This window comes from Strix uralensis, chromosome 4, assembly GCF_047716275.1.
Source record: "Strix uralensis isolate ZFMK-TIS-50842 chromosome 4, bStrUra1, whole genome shotgun sequence".
In the NCBI taxonomy this organism is placed as follows: Eukaryota; Metazoa; Chordata; class Aves; order Strigiformes; family Strigidae; genus Strix; species Strix uralensis.
Window position 1 is genome coordinate 10,846,251 of NC_133975.1, and position 17,875 is coordinate 10,864,125.

The 17,875-nt window shown below is 38.8% G+C and overlaps 1 protein-coding gene across 2 annotated transcripts in view; it reads left to right on the top strand.

The window, feature by feature from the left end:
• The first annotated feature begins 461 nt into the window (after positions 1–461).
• Positions 462–17,875, top strand: part of HTT (huntingtin) — an 88,313-nt gene continuing 70,899 nt past the window's right edge. The window contains exons 1-10 of one of the 2 annotated variants that reach the window (XM_074865653.1): positions 462–862; positions 7,179–7,262; positions 7,678–7,798; positions 12,114–12,173; positions 13,440–13,519; positions 13,973–14,111; positions 14,361–14,502; positions 15,970–16,148; positions 16,632–16,836; positions 17,698–17,745. In XM_074865653.1, coding sequence (XP_074721754.1) covers positions 762–862; positions 7,179–7,262; positions 7,678–7,798; positions 12,114–12,173; positions 13,440–13,519; positions 13,973–14,111; positions 14,361–14,502; positions 15,970–16,148; positions 16,632–16,836; positions 17,698–17,745 — 1,159 coding nt within the window. In that variant the 5' untranslated portion in view covers positions 462–761. The remainder of the gene's footprint in view (positions 863–7,178; positions 7,263–7,677; positions 7,799–12,113; positions 12,174–13,439; positions 13,520–13,972; positions 14,112–14,360; positions 14,503–15,969; positions 16,149–16,631; positions 16,837–17,697; positions 17,746–17,875) is intronic. The other variant, XM_074865654.1, reaches the window with a different exon arrangement.

A 17,875-nucleotide genomic window follows, 5' to 3' on the forward strand; every position in this document is an offset into this window, starting at 1 on the left:
GGCACAGCCCCGGCCAGGTACGGAGCGGAGGGTGAGAGTGGGGCTTCCCCTCCGAGGGCCGTTTTTCGGGCCATGCCGCGCTCCGTGCGGAGACAAACCCCGCACCGACACCGCTCGGGGCACTTGCTACTTCCCCCCGCAGGGGGCGCTGCGGTGCTGCCGGCGGGCTCTAGGACCCAGCGCCCTTGGTCCTGCTCACGCGCTGGCGTCTGCCTGATCCGCATTCGGGAAGGGGTGGAGCTCTCTTTCTGATTGGACAGACAGCTTGTCGCTCTCCCTCTGCCCCGCCCCTTACCTGGGTCGCGTGCCTCTGTGTGTATGTACGTAAGGGTGCGCGTGACACCATGGCCAGAGCTCGTGCTCTGCGCATGCGCATCCGGCGTGGCTGGGCCCAGGGCCTGGACCTTGCCCCGGGGTGGGCGGGGCAGCCCGGGAAGGGGGCGGGGGCGGGGCCGCGGCGTGGGGACTGACGGGACGGATTAAAGATGGCGGCGGGGCGGCTGGGGGGTGCTCGCGGCCCCCTGCGGCGTCTCCCTCATTCATTGCGGCAGTGACGGGCGGTGCGGCGGGAGCTGGCGGCGGCGCCTCGGCCGGCTTGAGCGCGCTCGGCGAGCGGGAGAGAGCGGGTCCGGGAGGGGGGTAGAAGGAGGAGGAGGAGAGGAAGAATCGGGCCCGCGAGGAGGAAGGCGGACGCCGGCGGGCGCCTGTGAGAGGGCGGGGAGGAGTGGCGGGTCGGTGCCGCCGGCGCGGGCGGAGCGGACATGGCCACCATGGAGAAGCTGATGAAGGCCTTCGAGTCGTTGCGCTCCTTCCAGCAGCAGCAGGGTCCGGCTGCCATCCCCGAGGAGCCGCTCCAGAGACCGTGAGTGACCCGCACCCGGGGACAGGGAGGGCTCCCGGAGCGCTTCGGCAACATCCCCCCCCTGCCCCGGGGGGAGGCCGCCCCGCCAAGCCGCCGCCGCTCGGGAGCTGCTGACAGCCCGAGGCAGCTGGCAGTCCCCGGAGGAGTTAGTCCTGCGGTGCTGCCCTGTCCTTGGCAGGAGGCTGTGTCTGTGGACGTGTCTGGGAGTCTTGCCTGCTCTCTATTGAAGTTTAAGCTAGGAGTAACTTTTTAGGCAAGCATGTTTGAAAATGCAGCAGTAGGGGTAATGAACGGGAGATACAAGAATGCTATATGGGTTTCACAGGCTGGTTCTGGGAAGGAGAACCTGCTTTTCAGCTGATACGTTGCTGGAGAAGAGGCAAAAATTCCTAAACATAACTTAATGCACTAAGCCTCGTAAAGTCCGAGCTCTGATGCATCTGGCGGGAGTTGATGTGGATGTCCGTTTATGACAAACGTCATGTAAAGTCTTGTGCTGTGACCTGCTGTGTAGACAACTAAGAGGAGTTAGTTTAAATATTACTGATACCTTTTACTTTCTTAAACATTAGGGATAAATACATTACATCCATGCAATATTCAGGTTTCCCATCGAGAGGCACTACTGGAGGACAAGGGCAAGGAGCTGTTCAGTACCACAGTGCTGCCCTTTGCATTTGCATCCTCTAAAAATAACTTTTATTGACTAGATGAAAAGACACTTAAGATTTTTACGGGATAAATACATGAGTCACACTATTGCTTTTTCTCTAGCTATGGGGGACACAGAGAAGTAGAAGGATTGAGGAGCAGGTAACTTCTCAATTGGCAGTTTCATAGTATTTTGACAGAGGATGCTAAGCAGTGGAGCTGGGCTCTTGGCCACCTGCTTCCACAGTACGTTCTGATATGGATGCTAACTAAATTATCATGGTTGATGCTGTTTGGAGAGCGTCTCAATCTCAATGCATTTTCACGTGTTTGGGACATAATAGATGAAAAACTCATCATCTTCATGAGATAATTTTTTTTTTAGGTGCCTTACTAGTCTGCGGGGACTAATTGCTCTGTCATGTGTATTTTTTGTGCTAGTACTTTATGTGACATGGAGGATAGATGGCTATCTGTTTCCAGTTTTTCCTATATGTAGGTGAAAAAAAAATCTGTCTGGAAAATTACTGATGAGGTAGATTATGGCATTTCAAGAGGGAGTCCTGAAAATTATTTGTGATGCTTGCTGAGGGATGTTATGCTTGGTTTTGGAGTCTGAATTTAGGCATACCCTACTCAAAACATTAAAAAAAAAATAGTGTTGTAGTTGTCCTTGTTGACTTTGCTTTATGTTTAAAAATAGGCTGTTATGTTTTCAGAAAGCTGATGGTATTGCATGCCCCCAGGAGCTATACAAATTCAGTAACAGCACAGCCTCATAAGAGCCTATGAAAGGATATTGTGGCAGTCTTTGCCAAAGTTTCCCAAACTTTAGTAAAATACAAGGTGACATCTTGAATGTGATTCACAACACTGTCTGTGTTGGGTTTTTTTTCTTGTTTGTAATGGCCTGGAAAGGAAATTTGCCTCTGTGTTTTCCTTGTGTTTGGGGAGAGGTGTTCATCTTCATTGTGGTTCTGTCCAAATAGTGCTTAAATATTTGTAGTTCTGTGTGGTAACTTCTTATTGTTCTGTTTACTATAATAAAAGGATGCAAGCTTACCTGTCCGTAGTGAAAGACTAAATTAATTAATGAATGTCATAGCATAAATGATAGTGGTTTGCTCTTCAGTTGTTTCATTAGGTATCTATTTGACATTGTCCGTTAGATCAAAGTTGTCCTGTTGCCTAAATTAGAGAAGTGAGAAGCTGTCGTTCCTCAAGTTATAGGGTAATCTCATTATTACAGGTGGTATTAGATATTTTTTGTTGGACTTTTTTGCTGCAGTAAAAGTAAAACTAACCACCCACCTCTACTTTTTTTTTTCTCCCAAAATAAATTGCCTTAATTTACAACAACACAATCTTACCTCTACGTGATTGACAATAATAATTTAAAAAAATATTTCCTGTTGGAGTAAAGCAAAAATAGCCTTTTAAATATTTTTGGTAGAAACTGAGCATTCTATATCTGGTTAGTGAATGAGTCCTACTGTCTGTCTTCTGCTGTGAAATGTTTTAAGATCACAGAGGTTGGGGAAGACAAGACTTAATTGTTTGCACAACATGTATTGAACTTTTTCTTCACTTTATTGTAAGACAATGACTTCTGAACTCTTGATAAAACTGATATCCTGGCTTTATGTTTTTTATTAAAATATTAATTGAATTTAAGCTTTTACCAAGAAGATAAGAGCTTTTTCTGTTTTGAGAGATTTTAATCAGCATTGATCTTGTGTTATGCTTTTATTATGCATTACAGTGAGACGTCAGTTTCTGGCCCCCTCTCTTAATCTCTTGCTGTTGTTGTTTTGCTTCTATGAAAATTTAGTTTGAGCTCTCTGTCGTCATATTGCTTCTATACACATCTGCTGAGGCACCTTATTTTCTTCCATATCTATTTTTAGTTTTTTCAGACCCTTAAATTTGGTTGGAGTTGGGTGTTTTGTTTTGGATTCTAAAGCTCCCACTAACTTAAAATTTGATTAGTATGATGTAAAAATTCAGAGTTTACTCAGTGAAACTAAAAAGCAGATGGGTTGTTGCACAACTTTCTGTATTTTATGTTTTATTCATTTTTACTTCTTATCAGTGAGCTGAGAGAATGACTTGCTAATGTTTCTTCTGGAAGCGTATCTAGCTTTGATCTGATTAGTCCAAAGGTGGATTCTTCACCTTTTCTCATGTCAACTTGTTCTAATAGTTAATTATTTTAATTCTTTTTATTTGTGCCCTATTTTGATATTTATTTTTTTTTTACATTTGATTCCAACAGTTACCTTTACAGCAAAAGGTACTGCAAGAGCCAAAGCGCTCTCCAGCAATATGCATTTTTCTATACTCATTAATTTCTCAGGGTTTTTTTAATGTTTGACTGAAGCCGTGGTCATTGGTTTTCATCAGTGCTATATGTAGAACTATCATGAATTTTTTGCTTAACTGAAGATCATGTGAACTGCGTGGGTAATACCTATTGCCCTGCTTGTCAGTAGTGGTTCCTAGATTTTTTTTGGAGTTGCCATTTCTAGGGTGTAGACCTGTTCTAGTTAATTTGACTGTCATTGTCTGTGTTACTACACCTTGTTTGAAGTGTCTGCAATATTTGGGCTTAGTTTATTTCTTGATCCTCTCATATTTCTGTTTGTTACTAATAGAATCTTTGAGTTTCCCATTACTTTTCTGAAGATTAACGTCAAGCCATTTAGCTTGGTCCTTTTTCTTAATGCTGGTTCAGCTTTATAGTTTCTGCACACTTTTTACATATCCTTAATTTCCAGGTCTAATAAACATTAGGACCAGTGAGCTGCAGCTCTTTGTACCCAGCTCATCAGGACTCAGAGTGCAAAATTATCTGGGCTTGCTCATTTTCTGATACTGTTTGTTAGTCTTGGCTAGAGATTGTCTATAGAAGTATGCATGTGAGATGAAGCTTTCCCATAGAGAACTGCTACTTGCAGTATCTCCTGCCTTCTGTTATTCGTCAAACTGAAGTGACCTTACACTTGGAGCTTGCTACTTCAGCTCTCTTGTAAGGCATGGTGCTGTTGTCCCACTGGATACACACATCAGCAGTTTGTTTGAGGACTTCGTAATACTTCTGAATAGAGCTATTTTGGGGTTTTTTTAATAAAAAATCATGTGTTCTGTCTCTAGATATTGTTCTGTTATCCTTCTGCCTCTGTAGGCCCAGAAAATGTGTGCGTGCACAAGATATACATTAAGTGTTTGTCTTCCACCTTTTCTTTCATTTCTTTAATGGCTGATTTTTTGGGAGCTGAATAACCAAATGGTAGATGAGACATTCAGTACAGCAAACTCTATTGAATGTCTGTTCTTCTTTCCCTTTGGATAGTAACTGATAGTTAGTCTTCACCTCTAGTTTCTGTTATTTCAGTTTAAATGGTAACTTGTTACCCATATGCATTCCTTCTAAGTTTTCACATTAAATTTTCTCTAGTCAGGCATTTTTTAAGTTACTTATTTCAGTGGGGTGGTAGATTCAGTGTTAGGTGAGCTCTCTGTTTATCTGCTAAAGAAATGAATCTGTACTAGTCTAAATAGTATTGAACTCGTACTACTGCATGCCTTGCTCAGGCCTATATTATATGTAGAGAATAAAGAACTTTATTCTGAAATCAGCCCCAACAATATCTTGAATGCGTTTTGTATCTGAAATAGTGAGCTTATGAGCAAGTTCAGATGTGCCTGTCGTGTTCTTGGGTAGAATGTGTGCTGAAAATGGTGCTCATAAGAGATGTGGGCAATGCTAGGTAAAATTATCATAAAAGTTGAAATGATTGATTCAGTTTCTTAGGTGCCTGTTAATATCAACGGTGCCTAAGTTGCAAAATCAGTTGGGCATTTTAGGAAGTATTTGCTGTCTTGTTAGAGGTGATCTGAAAGTGCTGTTAAAGACTCTGTGGAGCTTTTTCAAGATAGAAAGACATAATGTATCTTGATTAAATTCACACTAGCCACTTGTATTCTGCCAGCTGCTTAAGTTTAAGATATCCTCTTTGAGGAACGCTGAAGCTTACCTAAACAGAATACTGCCAAACTATAATGGAAAAAATAGTTTTGTTTAGAACTATTCCTTTAAAATTTTTAAAAGGGAAAGTATTTCTGGGGTGAGATGAGAGGATCCTTGAGAGAAAAACTGAAATCTTGGGAGCAAACACTTTTCAACTCCCCATTTCCAACCTGACAGACGAAAAAGGACAGGGGTGCTTGCAAAGAATGACTTTTTTTAAAAAACTGTACTATTATTTGAGTTAAAGCTCTTTAATATTACAGCATAATTCTTCAAAGTTGTTGTCTTACAATGTATTTTGAGTTAGCTTAATTTAATGTGCTTATTAGCTACTTGCTGTTGGTCCTTAATGTTGTGTTAACTATGTTAATGTAACTCAAGGCTGCTCACATTGTTTTCCAACTTCTAGTTCAGAAACACAGTTTTGCTACTTTATGGTTTTGCTATTTTTTGTTAAGACAGAAAATTAAATGCTGAAAATACAGATGATCAGTTTTCACTTGGAAAACAAAAGGGAAGATTCTCTATGGATGTGAGTGAAAGAGCAGGTACCTCCTTGTTGTAAAACAGACGCAGATACCTTTGGGTGTGCAGCTTAGCTCCAGTATTGCTACTGGTTAATTATTTAAAAGTAACATCTGCTTTTCTGGAAGTGATTCTGTGTCAGTAAAGTTAAGAGTAGGAGTCACTGGATACAGCAAAAAAAAATTCACCATCGTAGTTATGAATCTCTTTTTTCAGTTCATTTGTTGGGGGTGCGGCAGGGAAGAAGCTTCTGTTCTAGACTCAGCTGTAAAGGGTTATAGGAGCTTATATCATGTTGAAGTGAATGTTAAACAAATTTTGCAAACTAAAAGCCTTCCATATTGTACACTTGTAGATATGTATTCTTTGATTCTGTGAATTTTATTCTCTTTGTTTTACACTCATTTGCTGTGAGTTGACTAAGCTTGGCCTTTCCTGGACTATAGCAGTGTTACTATAGGGACATTATTCTTGATGGGCATAGACTGTTGTCTAGAGCTTTGCTATTTTTATAATTACAAAGCCATTTGGAAGAATGTGGCATATGGTAGGATTGCCTCGGCATCCTTTCCAGATCAGATACAAAACGGTCAGTTTAATAGCACTCTTTAAGAACTTGCCAGACAAAAAAAGTTTAGGGTGACATTATGTGTGAGGAAGGTCTTTTAAAAAGTGGTATATTTAGGTCTGCAAGACTTGTTCTCATGGCTTACTTTTCCCAACCTTTTTCTATCAGTTTTTTAATTTCAGCTTTGTCCTAGGTCTGCTCCACTTTTTCCTTCCTTTTCCTTTACTCATCTTCATTCTTCAGTTTTGTTTCCCAAATATTTTCTCAGTGAAAGTTATGGGATTAAGATTATATTCCCTGTTAAATGGTTCATTCTTTTGTTTTTTGTATCCTTCCCTTTGCTTGTGTGCCTGTATTCTCTCAGCAGCAGTTAGTATATGAAGTCCTGGGACTATAGGTAGTTAGTATACAGCTGTTTATATAATGACCAGAAGGGTGCATCTTCTTGTATAATCATTAGACACTATCAAGAATGTTTGAATGGTCACTGCTCACTTTTGAAGTCTTATCTCAGACTCATTATAATTGTGTTGTTCTTTTAGAAAGAAAGAACTTTCAACTACCAAGAAAGATCGAGTGAATCATTGCCTAACAATATGTGAAAATATAGTTGCTCAGTCTTTAAGGTAAGACAATGACTTTAATTTATTGCATTAATATGAATATCTACTTTGGAGTGTTAGTTATTTGGAGGCTTCCTGATAATTGCAGATTTTAAATGCTCAACTTCTGTTTGAAATGGCACATTTACTTTTTTTACCAACCCAAAATCTGAGAAGTAATTTTGTTTAAACATTGGTAGAGTAGGCATTATCCTTTACTTCAGACAGAGAAACTGAGGCACAGAGATCAAATACTTTGACAGTTGATGTAGAAAAGAGCAGAGAAGCTCCTAATGAAGTGCTTTAATCCACTGAATATCTTTTCTTGTATAACTATGTATAATATATGTGTAGTTGGATTATCAAGCCCCCTCAAAAATAGCATTGGTGTTTGCTTTTGATAGTGCGCATTGTAATCTTCTAATATTCGTTTATTTAGAAATTCTCCAGAATTTCAGAAACTGCTGGGAATTGCTATGGAACTCTTTCTCCTCTGCAGTGAGGATGCAGAATCTGATGTCCGGATGGTTGCTGATGAATGCCTTAATAAAGTTATTAAAGTAAGAACTTTTATTTACTGTACTACCAGATTTTACCTCTTCTTGATGCAGTGTCCTGTATGAATTCACACTGATGTTCTTTTAGTTGCTTTTCTTATTGTTCATAATATCTCATAATGTAGGAGGTTAAGTAAGCTTCTTTATTAAATTCTGTATGTGCTCTTAGGAGAGCTTTTTATACACAGACTGAGATACTTAACTTGTCTTCTGTCATTCATTGTTCTAATAGATTCTTTTCTTCAGCCATTCATTAACTTTGTTCTCTTCAAGTTAACCAAAACAAGAATGTGGGCTTTTCTAAAATCACCTTGTTGTATGGGAGGAATACACTGTTATTGTTCTGTAAACATGAAGATATTTAACATGAGGAAAGATAAAAACGTTATTAAAAAGCTGACTGAAAGATGTAGTGGCTTTTCATTCCAAACTAGTAGTATGCTGTAATTCAGGTGGTGTGATTTACAGAGACTTGGAGGAGGAGCCTTTTAGGCAATAATTAGGATAAATATGGTGTTCTGGAGCTTGTTTATTACCCTACTGTGATCCAGAATAAAGGGCTTGTTAGAGAACAGCAGGTGGGCAAGGTCTAAATCTTGATTCAAAGTATCTTAAAACGAACCTTTTGAGTAATTGCTGTGATCTGCTGCTTCCAGGACAGGTTTACCTTCACCTGTCCTTTTTTTCTTTTTTTTCCTGTTTTCTGAAACTCTTGACCTTTGAGTCAATGCATAGTTAATCTAGTTGATACAAAGTTCAAGTGCTTTAGAAATATGCAAATAATAATTTTCTTTAGCATGAGAGTTGTATAGAAGCAAGCAAGTAACCATCCCTATTTCTGTAGGGATTTCTCTCAGTTAAGTTCTATTTGTTTGATATTTGAATGAATTAAGTTTTGTGTGTTGAGCTTGTGACTGAAAGTTGTATGGAGAAAGCTTACTGATTATGTAGTATATTCCATAATGATAGGGAATGAGGAAGTGCAAGTGTCTTTTGCTTTTTTTGTTTTGCCCTGTAGCACTTAATGCATTCTGATTTGAATGTTTTTCCATTTGCAGAAGTTTAACACTCTATGGAATGCATAGACCATTATGTAACTTAATTTGCTTTAAAAGATGTTCTGAAACAGTTCTAAAGAATGCAAACTTCCTTCTTTCCACCAAACTCTTCTATAGACTTGGTATAAAATTGACCTCTCTAATTCAGCAATCTGTTTAATATTGTTGCTTTCTGGCATGTTTCAAGGTAACTTGAAAAACTTTAATTTTTTTTCAAATATTTGTGTGGTTGTTTTGTTTTAAACATTAAAGTGGTTTGAAATGATGGAGTCTTCTATCAGTCATTAAGCTTGCCATTAGGTCACAGCTATGAAGTGGTAATAGTTGTGATAATTCCAACCACATGGATGTATCAGACTGTTATCAAAGCGGATCATGGTTTGTATTCTGTTTCTATGTTTTATGCTGTGTGGAAGCAATTTAGTCTTCAGGCAGATGTTCCCTTGTGTATAAATGCAGAGACAAAAAGATGTGCAGTTTTATTTTTGGTTGTGCAAGTAGCAGTAATGCTTGTGATGAGTGGAACAGAGGCATCAGGCCCTTAAGCTTGCATATTAGTCAATGTTCAGCTTTTTAGTACCTCAGGCGTTTTATAGACTAATTGTGTTGCTAGAAAGATCATAGAATGGTTTGGGTTGGAAGGGACCTTAAAGATCATCTAGTTCCAACCCCCCTGCCATGGGCAGGGACACCTTCCACTAGACCAGGTTGCTCAAAGCCCCGTCCAACTTGGTCTTGAACACTGCCAGGGAGGGGGCAGCCACAGTGTCTCTGGGCAACCTGGTCCAGTGTCTCAGCACCCTCACAGTAAAGAATTTCTTCCTTATATCTAAATCTACCCTTTTTTAGTTTAAAACCATTACCCCTTGTCCTATCACTACATTCCCTGGTCATGAGTCCCTCCCTGTCTTTCCTGTAGCCCCTTTAAGTACTGGAAGGCTGCTGTAAGGTCTCCCTGGAGCCTTCTCTTCTCCAGGCTGAACAACCCCAACTCTCTCAGCCTGTCCTCATAAGGGAGGTGCTCCAGCCTCCTGATGATCTTTGTGGCCTCCTCTGGACCCTCTTGAGCAGATCCATGTCCTTCCTATGTTGGTGCCCCCAGAGCTGGACACAGCACTACAGGTGGGGTCTCACAAGAGCAGAGTAGAGGGGGAGAATCCCTTCCCTCAACCTGCTGGCCACACTTCTCTTGATGCAGCCCAGGATACAGTTGGCCCACAATGGTGGGTCATAGTCAGTTTTCCATCCACTACTACTCGTCTATAAAGATACTTTAAATCCTACTGGTATAAAGATGCTTTGTATTTTCTCTCTTTAAATATAAGAATATAGATGTAAGCCTTACTTGTGTAACTGTGTGTCTGTTTGGAGTTTATGCTTATTAGCATATTTAAAATGCTAACATGTCTGTGTAGACAAGGCTGTAAACTGAAACAGCAAATAAGCTTAGATAAACACTCTGTAGGTCATCTTTAAGTATCACTGCACTTAGCTGTCAGTACCTCACAGAGAGTCTAAGTGACTCGAAGTTTAAATAGCTTTGGTGGTACCTTTATTTGAAAGAAAACTACCAAGTTGGGAGTTACCAGGTTTCTGCTGGTAAGGTGTTACCAGAGCTGTCTTGTTTCTGAAACTGATGAATGATGTTGTAGTAATCTGTGTGCTAATGATGCTGGTGGCACTGTTCACACAGATTGGAGTACAGTTGGTCTCAGTAATTGGGATTTATTATTTGTAGTAAGTTAGAGTTAACTACGCTTATAATTTTTTCTGATTGGGATGACTTTTTAGATTTTAGCCTGCTAAAAATATAGGTGGACAGTAGTAAAAAAGTTGCTCCAGTTGAGTGTATTGTAAGGACAACTTACCCTTGAAGCCAAATAGTAGCTGGTGCCTTTTTGTGTTGCTTGATATCCTTATATACAGGGGTAGTGAACTTCCCATAAAAACTAAGTTTTGTGAAGTAAGAAAGATTTATCCCTGCCTACGGTCATCTAGGCACCTGCAGTTAATAGTTGGGGTGCTTATGACAATATATAGGTACGAGTCAGGTAAGGTTTTTCTGGGGAAAGTAATACCATTTTATTATAATGACTGGTGTAACTGGGAGGAATGGAGTTTTGGGGCATACAATTTTAGACGAGGGGAACCATGCTCTGGAGGAGCACAGGCACTTCACTGACCGTGTTTAAGCAGTTGTGGCCTCTACAGCAGCATGTGCCATGTAATATTTTTGTAGTCGTGAGTAATCCTGTGAAGATGTGAGCTTAATGGTTAGTGGCCAAGAAGGCAGATAGAAAATTAGGAATTATTAAATTATTGGTCAAGGTATAAAAAATTAAATACTAGATGTTATAGCAGTGTATAAATCCACAATGTAGGCACTTGCACGTTGTATGAAGCTCTCATTTAATCTGAGAAAGTGGTGGTGGAAATGTTCATAAACAGTAGTATGCACTAGGAAAAAAATGGAGGAGAAAGGGTAATCGTGTGTATACAAAATATTCTGTAGGAAGAGATTATATGTAGCAGAACTATTTTTATATTTTTTTCTTTGCTATTTTAAAGATAGAGGGAGAATGATCAAGGTGAACAGAAAATTACTACTTCTCAGTGCTTACTTCCATTTGATGTACCCTAGTTCTTAGCCAGGCTGCAGGTTCAAACTACAGTGTATGCTCTGTCGCAGTATGCTTGATTAGATCCCGGGATGCGATACTTCTGGTGTCCAGAACGAACACCTTGTGGTAATAAATGAATGCAGAAAATAGGCTGATATATTAAAGAAGGGTTTTTCAAGGATTGTTAAAGGTAATGATACAAATGCAATCTTAATTTGAGAAATAGTAGGTGTCTACTTGACGTTGGGGATGTATAGCAGGGAATACCTCTTGCTGCTTGCGAATACTATTTTTGTGTTTTAATATTCTATTCATGAGTATCTATTCCTGGCACTTGCCAGGTTGGCTCTGCTTGTAGTCTGATCCCATATGGCCTTTTTTAGCTAGAATGGGTAAAGCAGTCAATATTAACTGCAAATAACAGAGTTGGTGGAATTTGTCCACAGTTCTGCTTTGTGTTTGTGTGAAAGATAAAGGTGTCTCTCTTCAGTATTTAGCACTTTCCTGGTTATACATCAAATATAAGGGCAGTTTAGATAGTTCTGTGCCTTTTCTGAAGCTGTTTTATTACAAGTGCAATGTTGCTTTGTAAAGTACCTCCCCTCTGATACAGTACGTTCTCAATGCATTTTATTGCAGGCTTTGATGGATTCCAATCTTCCTAGGTTACAATTAGAACTGTATAAAGAGATTAAAAAGGTGAGTTTCTTTCTTTCATGTCCTTTTGAATTGTGGTATTTAGTAGCGTTTTAGTATATTGGAATGTGGCATTAGTGTAAATAAATAGTGCATGTGTTTTAAGATCAAGGTCAAAGCTTCACTTTGGAAGGATTTGTGACTGTTTAATGCATTATTCTACCCATTTCCTCACTGTTGGCCCTATTGTTTGGATTTAAGCACTCCTGAAAGCTTATCTGGCAGAAAATGTGTGAGCATTTGGTGTGAACAGCAGTCTGAGTAAACCTTAGTGACTCTGCACCCAAATGAGTAAGACACATTCATGATGTTTGCGCCACTGGCTGAGCTGGAAAGAATAACTTCAAGTAAAAGGGTGGTGAAAAGTAGGTGGAGGACTGTGACATTCTTAATTTGACTTAACTTCTTGGAGGAATCATTTGATCAAGACCAGAAGTGACCGTGATACAAGTTTTAACTACTTTGTGAATGTGTGATGTGTACTTACAGCTTCTGTAAGAAGCATAGGTAAAAATACTGAAGCATCTCTGTTTTCCTCAAAAGTCATGATTTAATTATGTCCATGGGAAGAATTTTAGTAATAGCCTTTTTGAAGTATATAACTACAAAAGAAAAATGCTGCATTCAGGACAGTATTGCTAAAATTGTGTCTCTTACATCTATAAGCATATAGCAAGGCTTGTATAGAGAGAAAATGTAGGTGTTATTTGTCAGACAGTAATGCTATCGCTTTTCGTTATATTTCTGTGGGAATGATGGAACTCTAGAAAATAAATAACAAAAAACAATGTGGGTAGCTTTTCTTCTGTCAGATGTGGACTACTTGTAGGCCCTGTATGAATATCTTAATGTATTATTGTACCGTAATGTCATGCAAAATTTTTGAGGGTATAGAAATTGGTGTCTAGCTAACTAATAAAAAACAGCCAACATAAGCAAAAATAGCTCTGAAGTGTTTCTTTGTTGGTTGATGCCTTTCTTTGTGGTATTTTAGGCTAATGTCAGCAGAGTGGAGATCTCGGACACTTCCTTGTCTTTCTTGGTGTTCCTTATTCATTTTGAGTCACTCGGAAAATTCCGAGTACCAGCCAGAAAAATTAAGGCAGTCACGGAGGTGACTTGGCTTCCTTTTGGCTAAAGGAAATTTTTGACTTCCAGACATCTTATATTTTTATCTAAGTAAAATGGTATAAAACTGATACTACTGTATATTATAGGTATTTTTTATTTTTTACTTGATGAAATGTAACAATCATATACTCTGTCTAGAATGGTGCTTCCAGAAGTCTACGTGCTGCACTCTGGAGATTTGCTGAGCTTGCCCATCTAGTTCGGCCTCAAAAGTGCAGGTAAACACATCCTAGTAATTAACTTTCCAAAGAACATTTAATAAAATGTAGATGTTAACAAAATGTTACTGTTCTCAAGTTTTAAATATATAATTAAGAGGTTGAAAGAATTCCTATCACATTATTTTCTCTGAAGTAGCCTTATTTGTTTAGCTGGTTTTCTTCTAGTGGAGTTTTAGTTTCGTGCTATACATGACTGGGTAAAGGGAGGAAAACTTGTGAATACAAAGACTTGTATTTTTTTTAAGTGTATTCTTCTCTTTAGTTCTATCAATGTCTGCAAATTGTATTCAGAAGCCTATTGTCTTTTTTTTTTTTCCTACATAGAATGTAGCTAACAGGTACATTTTTTATGATTTAGTAATACCACAGAACTTGAGTATGAAATAAAAATGTGTAGATGGGTTCAATTGTGCTGATCTCAACTTAGTTTTTCTCCTTTGCTATACTTAGGCCGTACTTAGTGAACCTTTTGCCCTGTCTAACACGAATAAGTAAGAGACCTGAAGAATCAGTTCAAGAGACACTAGCTGCGGCAATACCAAAAATCATGGCAGCGTTTGGCAATTTTGCAAACGACAATGAGATTAAGGTATCTTTGTTTAACCTATTAGTGCTCCCTGTTACATCTTAAAGCACACAAAGCTATCAGCATCATCAATCAGATGTTACATAAAGCAGTGTTACAGCTGCATGTCTGAATCAAGACAAAAGTTGCCCTTGCTTGATGTACGTTGAGTAATGCTTTGAATAAATGAAAATTACATTTGTTGATTTCTTAATTCACTTCTGTCTCCTTTCCTTTCTCATAAAAAGTTAAGTAAGATATCTTTGTTTTTAGGTTTTATTGAAGGCTTTCATAGCTAATCTTAAATCCAGTTCCCCTACTATCCGTCGAACGGCGGCAGGATCAGCAGTAAGCATCTGTCAACATTCACGAAGAATGCAGTATTTTTATGCCTGGTTATTGAATGTACTTTTAGGTAAGATTCAGGAAAAAAAATTTAAATTTGCTTTAGGAATAAGCAACATGAAATTTTTTTTCCATGTAAGACACTTCTTGTATGTGAGAGGTTTGCAGGCAAAGCAATGATACTTAGACTACCAGTTACACTGCTAATGCTTTCTCTATTTTGTGTTAAGTTAGATGAAGGTATGACTAAAGCTATTTGTATCTGTGTGTGTGCTGCAATGTTAATTCAGTAATGTTGAAAGAAATAGCCAAAGCTAGGGAAGCAAGTAGCCTGTTGGAAGATGAGGATGTCTAGGCATTCTGGAAGAACTTGCTCAGTCTGTGAAGACTAGCTTGGTTGTTAGTGCAGCTGGTCAGAGGTGGAGAATATGATTGCTATTCTCTGGGTCATGAACACATAGCCTTTGTTGGAAGAAGTACCACGTAGATTCTTTGTTGAAAACCTAACTTACACCAGAAAGGGAGTTTTTTTATTTGAAAGCACACACCTTTGCATCAGGTATTGCTTCCATATTTCTTCAGCTGGGAAGTTTGAATGGTCTTTGGGGTGTTTTGCAACTCATGATGAGATGCTTGTCTGGATTGTAGTGAAAACTTTTGCCTCAGTTTTGTTACTGATGAGGGGTTCTTTGCTATGTAGAGTATATTGTAAAAGGAGAGGTGAGGAAGACCAACAGATTATCAAGCATTATCATGTTAGCCCTGCGTCTCTTAAGAATGGGTGAAAAATTCTGATGCCATGTAGTGACTTTCCTCACTCTGTGTGACTTGAAAATGGTGAACTTCTGTGCACAAATTTTTCTTTCCTGCCTCAAAGGTGATGTTCTGTAATGTCCTGGCAATGGTACTGATTTCAGGCAGGGACACTAATAGGAACTCTGTGAATTGATTCTGGTTTGATTTTTTTTTTAATTTTTTTTTTTTAATAGAAGGTTGTGTTTTCTTACATAATTTATATTTGTTCTTAATATGTTTTGGGTTTCATTCCCTGATCAGCAGGTAGGTATATGGAACAAGGTTCCAAATACTTGAGGGAGGAATCAAAAAGTGTAAATGTCATTCGTTAGGATAGTAGCATGTGTGTGTGTGAGGGAATTATGTTTGGCCTTAATTTAACTGCCAAGTGGATAGAGGAGGCAGGTGAGGGAAGCAAGAGAGTCTAGATGACTTGGTGAAAACATCAGGTATTATGGAAAAGAAATTTTTTTGTGTTTTTATTGAGTGAAAAGAGGTAGGGAACAGGGAAGGTGAGACGGGGTCCTCTGAGCATTCTTCCGCATTGCTTAAGTCATTGTCAGGAATATTAAATAATGCATGTTTTCAAATGCTTCTACATTTGGAAGGCATTCTTAAATCTCTGCTAGGTTTTGGTTTTGTTTTTTTAAATAAGCTATTATATGGACTAGGTGGAATAGCATTTGTATAGAAACTAACCACTGTCAGTAAGTGATTTGGCGCCTGCTTTTCTACCCCCAAGGCTTGTTGGTTCCTGTGGAAGATGATCATCCCACTCTTTTAATTCTGGGTGTTTTACTTACACTAAGGTATCTCATACCTTTATTGCAACAGCAAGTAAAGGATACCAGCCTGAAAGGCAGTTTTGGCGTAACAAGAAAAGAAACAGAAATTTCACCTTCACCAGAACAACTTATACAGGTAAAATATGAATAACCCTAGCCCGAAGAGTTCTAATTGGAAGGAAAAGAAATAAATCTTGCCTATACAGTACTAGTTTGATGTTGAACATTCTGAATTCTTTTCTCAAATTCCTGTTCATCTTGGTAAATGGTAGTTGGTCTGGTGACTGGAATTATTGATAAATAAAGACCAGAAATCCCAGGAAAATGCATCAGAAGTACTTATTAGGTGTTCCCAAAGGAGCTAAAAAACGTCGTAATTATTATAAAGTGCTTTGATGTGATTCCTCCTTCTATGAAAATAAACAGAAACAACAGACTTCTACCAAAAATGCAGTTGACAATTAATTGACATTTTTCCCTTGGAAGTGTGGTGAAGATTAGATATAGCAAACATCAGTCATTTTTAATTCACCACTGAAAGTTAATGTGGTAAATGAAAAAAAAATATAGTATGTTGTGTGTTCATAGAAGCTTATTCCAGTACTTTGTTGGGTTTTAGGTTTATGAATTGACTCTGCATTACACCCAGCATCAGGACCATAATGTTGTGACTGGAGCTTTAGAATTATTACAACAGCTCTTTAGAACGCCACCACCTGAACTTCTCCATGCCCTGACCGCCTCAGGGGGCATCGCACAGGTCAGTGTATCCAAAGATGAACCTGCCAGCAGGAACCGCAGTGGGAGCATAGTGGAACTTATAGGTAAGCTATATTTTTGGTAATTCAAGTAAAAGGAGATGAGCATACATCACCAGCTCTGTTTCTCACTGTTAGCCGAAAGTATGAAGGAAAAAATGAGATGTATAAAGTTATGCGTGACTTCTCCCCACCCCCGTACAGTAAAAGGTTATTTCCCTCTTTCCTTTAAGTGGGTATGTGTTCCTTCAGTAATGACAAACTCCAGGGTATTTTTTACAGTTTGTGCTGATGGAATTTTTTTGGTTACACAGAAGTTAACTGTGGTGACAGATTTATTTTTTTTTCCCCACAAAATTAATGTTCTTCTCACCAAGCATCTGACAACTGTGATTCATAAAAAGCTGATCTAATCAGAGTTTATATTAACTGAGAGCTCCTTGCTGAATACCAAAACCAGCATGAAATTAAAGCATGACTGAAGTTTATCCATAACTGTGAAAATCAGCTATTGGTGTTCTTGTTTGTGAAGTGCATGTTCTTAAAATTGTCTCCTAACTGCTACTTACCTGTTTTCAAATAATCAGTCTCTGATTGGATTTCTGTAAGGACTTCTGTGTTGAACTAACGGATCATTCTAATATTGCTGTTATTAGAAGGTAATTCATTAGCTGGAAGCAATCATAGCAGTGAAGTTTAAAGCATTTTTTTTAAAGCAAACTTTGCATAAGTGGCATAGAAAAATAAAAAGTCATTTGATGGTGAATGATCCAAAAATCTTGGATTTTAAAAGCAACCAGTTTGCTAGTTCTTCCTGGCTTTGGTTTTTTTTTTTTTCCCCTCCTTCACATTTGTGGCTATTAGAGTTCCTTCATGATTTCAGCAGCTCTGTCTTTGCCCTGATGTGTTACTTTCTGTGATTTGCAGCTGGAGGGGGGTCTTCATGCAGCCCTGTTCTTGCAAGAAAGCATAAAGGTGATTATTTTCAAAACCAAATCTTTAATTGCATTCCTTTCTGATTTTTCTTTTTTTTTTCTTCCCCCTCCCCACTTCATTGTCTTGCTGAACTTCAGTCTTCATTCACAATTGCCTTTGTTATCAGCTG